This window comes from Dipodomys ordii, unplaced genomic scaffold, assembly GCF_000151885.1.
Source record: "Dipodomys ordii isolate 6190 unplaced genomic scaffold, Dord_2.0 Scaffold64, whole genome shotgun sequence".
NCBI lineage: Eukaryota > Metazoa > Chordata > Mammalia > Rodentia > Heteromyidae > Dipodomys > Dipodomys ordii.
The window spans coordinates 4,633,414-4,640,413 of NW_012267280.1; the positions used below are offsets into that span (position 1 = coordinate 4,633,414).

At 56.2% G+C, this 7,000-nt stretch overlaps 1 protein-coding gene across 1 annotated transcript; it reads left to right on the forward strand.

The window, feature by feature from the left end:
- The first annotated feature begins 2 nt into the window (after positions 1 to 2).
- Positions 3 to 6,560, forward strand: Plk5 (polo-like kinase 5). Its single transcript, XM_013022697.1, has 12 exons — positions 3 to 113; positions 1,151 to 1,270; positions 1,400 to 1,516; positions 2,465 to 2,594; positions 2,671 to 2,758; positions 2,840 to 2,935; positions 3,892 to 4,090; positions 4,175 to 4,301; positions 4,457 to 4,533; positions 5,338 to 5,407; positions 5,638 to 5,715; positions 6,400 to 6,560. Exons 1-12 carry the CDS (start codon positions 3 to 5, stop codon positions 6,558 to 6,560), a joined length of 1,374 nt encoding a protein of 457 aa, XP_012878151.1.
- The last annotated feature ends 440 nt before the right edge of the window (positions 6,561 to 7,000 follow it).

Below are 7,000 nucleotides of genomic sequence, written 5' to 3' on the forward strand. Positions count from 1 at the left end.
AGATGGAGCCCGCGTCGCGGCGGCCGCGGCGGAGGAGCCGCCAGCTGGTGGCCACCTTTCTGCGCGACCCCAGCTCGGGACGCGTCTACCGGCGCGGGAAGCTGATTGGCAAGGTTTGGGGTGTGTGTGTGTGTGCGTGCGTGCGTGTGTGGCACCCAGAGATTGCTGCCAGGGGGCCTGGATCGCAGCCTGGATCGGGGTGGAGGGGTCTCAGCCCCGAGGGGCGGGGCGCGCGCGCGCCTGGCTTTTGTCTCCGCGGGGGTCCCGCGCTGCGCGTGCGCGCGCGGGCTGGGCGTCCGGGGCTGTGGGTATAACGGTTGTAGAGTGTGGCTTCCATGGCGGGAACCGTCTCTGGAGGGCTGTGGCTGTGGAGCGTGTGTGTTTGGGGTGTGGGTGATCCTCTTTAAGCCTGTGTGTGTGTGTGTGTGTGTGTGTGTGTGTGTCATTTCCAGGTGTGCGCGCAAATGTGCTAAGCATCTGAGATGTGCCAAACATCTCCGCCCTTGAAAATCTGTGCTAAACACCTCTTGAATGTTGAGTTGTGGGTCTGTGTATTTCATCCCTGTTGCTCGTGTGCTGTGTCCACGCATCGTAGTGTGTGTGTGTGTGTGTGTGTGTGTGTGTGTGTGCACAGCATTGCTCTGGAGCCAGTGGCCTGTATCCAGTGGCTCCAGGTGTGTCTCTGGTCTCAGTGTGTGTGTGTGGCATCTTTGTAGGTGTTCAGTGTTGTGTGTGTGTGAGTCTGTGTGTGGTGTGTCCACGTATGAGGGTGTGAGCTGTGTGTCTTTATGTCTCAGATGTGCGTACGTGTGTAAAAAATCCAGGCAGCCAGGATGAACGCTGGTGGCTCACCCCTGCCATCCTGGCTACTCAGGAGGCTGAGATCTGAGGGTCCTGGTTCCAAGTCAGCCTGAGCAGGAAAGTCTGTGAGACTCTGATCTCCAATGACTACCGACAAAGCTGCAGGTGGAGCTGTGGCTCAAGGGGTAGAGCACTCGCCTTGAGCAAAAAATAAAACATTAAAAGCTCAGCGACCGCGCCCAGGCCCCGAGTTCAAGCCTCAGGACCGCCACCGAGAGAAAAGGATCATCTTGGCACCAGGTCCCTCGTGGCCCCGTGCTTCTGAAGCCCGCACCCCCGTCTCCCGCAGGGCGCCTTCAGCCGCTGCTACAAGCTGACTGACATGTCCACCAGCGCCGTGTTCGCCCTCAAAGTGGTGCCGCGCGGCGGGGCCGGGGGCGGCGCGGGGCGGCTGCGCGCTCGGGGGAAGGTACGCCCCCACGCCCCACGTCCCCGGGAAGCCCCGGCCTGTCCTCCCTGCCGGTAGTAGGAGCCAGCAGCATGCACTGGGCTGGGCTGGAATGCTGGGGGCTTCCTATGTGTGGGGTGCTCCCTACAGGTGGAGCGGGAGATTGCCCTGCACAGCCGCCTGCGCCACCGGAACATCGTGGCCTTCCACGGACACTTTGCTGACGGCGACCATGTGTACATGGTGCTGGAGTACTGCAGCCGCCAGGTGTCCTGGGGGAGGGACCGAGGGCGGGCTGGGGAGGGGAGGCCCTCCCCCCCAGGAGCTGGGCCCTGGGCTGGTGTGGGCGGGGCTGGACCTGGATGGGCGGGGCCAAGAGGCAGCTGGACACGCCCTTGCTGCGCTGCTGGGCGCCTCTGCACACCCCATATCCCATCTTTACCGACCTGGTTCTACCTGTACCCTCCACCAGTGGACAGTCACCAGTTCCCACGTAAGACTGACCATCTGTCCATCCATAGCCGTCCGTGCTCACACACCTAGACACACCGGGGCTCACCTGTGCCCAGCTTGCCAGCTTAGTTGGGATCATTAGATCCAGCTGAATGAACTTGTTTCTACTTTGCCCTATGTCTACCCCCAGGCCCCCTGTGCTCACTTGAGCTCTTCTTCCCCCCAGCCATGACTCCCTTGGCCCAGTTCAAATTAGTTTGCCTGTATAGACCTCTTAAACATGTTCTGCCCACCTTGCTCAGGTGTACATCTGAGGCCACCTGGATCTTTGTGCCTGAGGCCACCTGGATCTTTGTGCATAGTGGATGCCCATGCTTTGTTCAAGTCTGATCATCTAGCCAGGTGCTGGTGGCTCACACCTAGCTACTCAGGAGGCTGAGATCTGAGCATCATGGTTCAAAATCAGCTTAGGCAAGAAAGTCTGTGAGACACTTTTCTTCAATTAACCATTGTGTGGTCGGAAGTAGAATTGTGACTCAAGTGGTAGAGCACTGGCCCTGAGCACAAAAGCTCAGGGACAGCACCCAGGCTCTGGATTCAAACACAATAAATAAATAAATAAAGGCTTGCATGTAGCTCTTTTCAAACTCTTCTGGGGCCATGTAGGCCTATCTGAACTCACCTATGTCCTTATCTATGCCCATCTGTGTCCACCCCATCCTTAATCCTGCTTGCCTGTCATGGGTTTGTCTGAACCTGCAGTCCCTGGCCCATGTGCTGAAGGCCCGGCAGACCCTGACAGAGCCAGAGGTACGCTACTACCTGAGAGGCCTGATCAGCGGCCTGCGCTACATGCACCAGCGGCGAATTGTGCACAGAGACTTGAAGCTCAGTGAGTACAGGGAGAGCAACCACAAGGAGCTAGGGGTGGGGGAGCACCTACCCTCACACCAGCCCCCCTCCCCCAGGTAATTTCTTCCTTAACAAGAATATGGAAGTGAAGATTGGAGACCTAGGGTTGGCTGCCAAAGTAGGGCCTGGGGGCCACTGCCACAGGTGAGAGGAGGGGGGATCTGGGTGATCCAACCCTAACCTGGATCTCTGGCCTTCCTGAGCCCAGATCTCTTTATCTCCCAGAGTGCTCTGCGGGACTCCCAACTTCCTGGCCCCAGAGGTGGTGTCCAGAAAGGGACACTCATGCCAGTCAGACATCTGGGCCTTGGGCTGTATCATGTAAGTGGGATCTTGTGTGTCCCAGTGTGGGGAAAGTGGGCAGGGCCACCTAGGTGGGACCAGGTGCAGGTAGGTCGGCACGGGGAAGGGGGTCAGGGAAGGTGAATAGGGAGACGGGCAGCAGGTATGGAGCGATGCAGGAGAGGAGCAGGTGTGGAATTGAAAAAGTGTAACCCAGGTGTGTCCAGGAGAGCCAGGTGTGGAGGCAGGTGGGCAGACAGATGGAGTCTGCTGAGCTGCGAGCACAGGAATGAGCAGGTGTGAGCAGAGATATGGGAAAGGGAACGCAGCAGGTGTAGAAAGCAGGTGTATGTGGCTGGGTACAGACATAGGTAGGCGTGAGTCCACCTTGTTTTGTTTTTGTCTTGGTACTAGGGCTTGAATTAGGAACTAGGCGCTGTCCCTGAGTTTTTAACTCAAGGCTGGTGCTCTACTACTTAAGCCACAGCTCCATTTCCAGCTTTTTGGAGATAAGAATCTTGGAGGCAGGGCACCAGTAGCTTATGCCTGTGAGCCTAGCTACTCAGGAGCCGGAGATGTGAGGATCCTAGTTCAAAGCCAGCTCAAGCAGAAAAGTCCATGCCATTTTTAATCTCCAATTAATCACAAAAAGCTGGAATTGGAGTTGTGACTCAAAGTAGTAGAGCACTTCACTTGAGCAAAAGAGCAAAAGAGCTGGGACAGTATCCAGGTCCTGAGTTCAAGTCCCATGACTGACCAGAAAAAATAAAAATAGAAAGAAAGAAAGAAAGAAAGAAAGAAAGAAAAGAAAGAAAGAGCTAGCTCAGGGACAGTGTCCTGAGTTCAAGCCCCATAATCAATCCCCCCCCCAAAAAAAAGTCTCACAGACTTCCTGCCCACGCTGGCTTTAAACTATGATCCTCAGCTTCCTAACATTATAGGGTTAAGCCACCAGTGCTCAGCCACATTTTGTTCTTGATTCCCACCTCTTCCAGGTATACCGTGTTGACTGGCACGCCCCCTTTCACGGGGACACCCCTGTCAGAGATGTACCAAAATATCCGTGATGGCCACTATCCAGAGCCTGCCCACTTATCACCGAACGCTCGCCGACTCATCGCCCGCCTCCTGGCACCCAACCCAGCTGAGCGACCCAGCTTGGACCACCTGTTGCAGGAAGACTTCTTCACTCAGGTGGGGGCGCATCCCGAGGACTGGTCACCCCAGAGGACGAGGGGCTCACAGTTGGGACTGAGCCTGAGCCCTCCTTCTCTGAAGGGCTTCACTCCGGAGCGGCTGCCTCCCCATTCCTGTCACAGTCCCCCCATCTTCGCTTTCCCCCTGCCTCTGGGCAGGCTGTTCAGGAAGGTGGGACAGCTGCTGGTGACTCAATGCGGGCCACCCTGTGAGTAGTTTACCTGTCCACAACTGCTTACCTCCACCCCCCCCCCCGGTGTACCGCCATTTGTCCACATTTACAGTGGGGGTGGGATTGAGGTGACTGGCAGGTGCCTCTGCCTATACCAGGGGAGAGACGCCCAGAGCCTGTACCGCCCTCAGGTCCCTTCACTCCCAATACGGCCTCAGGTCCAGGAGAAGAGGGGCCAGAACCGGAGTCCATGGAGTGGGGCAGTGAGGTGAGCTATTGGGGTGAGGACAGGGGACACCTATAGAGGGTGTCCCTGAGCCCTCTGATGCCCTCTTCCAGCAGGCTTCCCTGAGCACCTAAACAGAAGCTTCCATCTGTTCTGGGGCCCCTAGTCTAGGAGGACTCCTTCTTAGAGGTTCTGTACTCACTCACAGGGGCTGGGACCCATCTGTCATCCATCCTGGTGCACCCCAAGACCATGGGACTCTTCCCATTGCTCAATACTTCCTCCCTCCCTCCCTCCCTCCCTCCTTCCCTCCCTCCCTCCCTCCTTTCTCTTTCTTTTCTTTCTTTCTTTTTCTATCTTCCTTCCTTCCTTCTTCCCTTCCTTCCTTCCTTCCTTTTCTTCCTCTTCTCTCTCTCTCTTTCTCTCCATCTTTTTTTGTGCTGATATTGGGGCTTGAATTCAGGGCCTGGGCACTGAACTTTAGCTTCCTTGCTCAAGGCTAGCACTCTACCACTTGAGCCACACTTCCACTTCCAGCTTTTTGGTGGTTAATTGGAGATGAGGCTCACACACTTCTCTGCCTGGGTGAACTTTGAACTGTGATTCTCAGATCTCAGCCTTTTGAGTAGCACAGTGCGAGCTCCCGGCTCTGAGTCTTTGGTTCATTCAATCACATTTATTCAGTTCTTACGTATGCCTTTATCCAAAGTGGAAATGGGTCCTGCTGTGGGCCAGGCTGGGAGGGATCTTGGGGGGAATCCTTGGAGTTCCTCAACTACCCAGGGCTGTGTCAAGGCTGGGGGCTGCTCCTCATCTCCATTTTCTCCAAAGGCCTCCCTGTCCCAGAGAAGGGCTCCCGGCCCCGAGGCTCCCCTCCACCCCATCACACAGGGAATCCTGCGGAGTGACCCGGCAGGTGAGCAGACCCTCATCCTTGATTGAGGCCATAGGTGGGTTAGAAGAATCTAGAAACAGGGACACAGATTGTTTCCTTGCTTCTGGCTCCCTACCTCGACTTTCCTAACTGACATATAAGCAGAATGGACAGGATTCTCTTGGTTTGGATATAGGAAGTTACTTGAAGGGACCCCCTCTCTTGGGGATGGGTCTGTCTGTCCCCCTATCTATGGTTCTTTCTTCCCCCAGGATCTGGGAAGAGCCCACTGCAGGAGGTGGAGGCAGCCATCAGGAAACTGCGGCTTTGCCTGGAGGCCGGCCTCGTGGGTAGGAAGCAGCCCCACTCTTTCCCTTGGTGTCCAGGAGCGTTGCCTGTATCCCATGCACGAACCTCAGGACATGAGGAGTCCCAACGAGTCCTCGAGTCCTCTTACCGCCATGACAGCACTTGTTGGGGGGAGGGTACCCTTCTCTCAGGGGTCTGAGGGAGGTGTCTGGGTTTTGTTGTTTTATTTTGTGGTCAGCCATGGGTCTTGAACTCAGGGTCTCGGCACTGTCCCTGAGCTCCTTTTGCTCAGGGCTCGTGCTCTACCACTTTGAGCCACAGCTCCACTACCAGTTTTCTGGTGGTTTATTGGAAATAAGAGTCTCACAAACTTTCCTGCCTGGGCTGGCTTCCAACTGAGATCCTCAGATCTCAGCCTCCTGAGTAGCTAGGATTACAGGCTTGAGCCACTGGTGCGAGGCTCAAAAAAATGGGTAATAAAATAAAACCAAGGCTTCCTAATGCTTTGAACACTTGTGAGCAATTTGGGCTCACTCACTTTCAGAGCGAGAGCTGTCCAGGCTGGGTTTCTACCTGCAAGGCACAGGCTAGGAGATGGTGACTTGCTGTCCTCTCCCCTCCCCTCTGCCCCCTCCTGGACTTCTGTCCACTGTGGGAGCCCTGGGTCCCTGGCCAGCCTGCCTGGTGCCTCACCCCCATTCCCCTCACCTTCCCTCTGTGCCCAGCCATGCAGGCCCCCCCAGGGGAGCAGCGGCCCATTCTCTGGGCTCCCAGATGGGTGGACTACTCTAGCAAGTATGGCTTTGCCTACCAGCTGTCGGATGGGGGCAGTGGTGTTCTGTTCCGGGACGGTACCCACATGGCCTTGCGCCCTCCAGGCAGGTAGGTTGTAGGGTTCTGGTCCCCTAGGAATTCAGGCCCTCCCTGCATTTCTCTAACGTTCATTCTTTCAGGACTCATTTCACAGCTACTAGTAGGAAAGAGCAATGCCCCACACATGTATGACTAAGTCGATTTCAGAGGGTGCTTTTCTGACTAAACTGGGTGTCGTTGGAGGGTAGGTGACTCAGTAGTGTGGGGGTGAAGGGTCTCTGAAGCAGTGATGGACAAGAATGACAACTGCTGGGGGCGCTGGGGGGCTCACGCCTGTAATCCTAGCTACTCAGGAGGCTGAGATCTGAGGATCTCGGTTCAAAGCCAGCCCGGGCAGGAAAGACCGTGAGACTCCTAGCTCCAATAAACCACCAGAAAACCGTAAGTGGCGCTGTAGCTCAAGTGGTAGAGCGCTCGCCTTGAGCTGAAGAGCTGAGGGACAGCGCCCAGGCC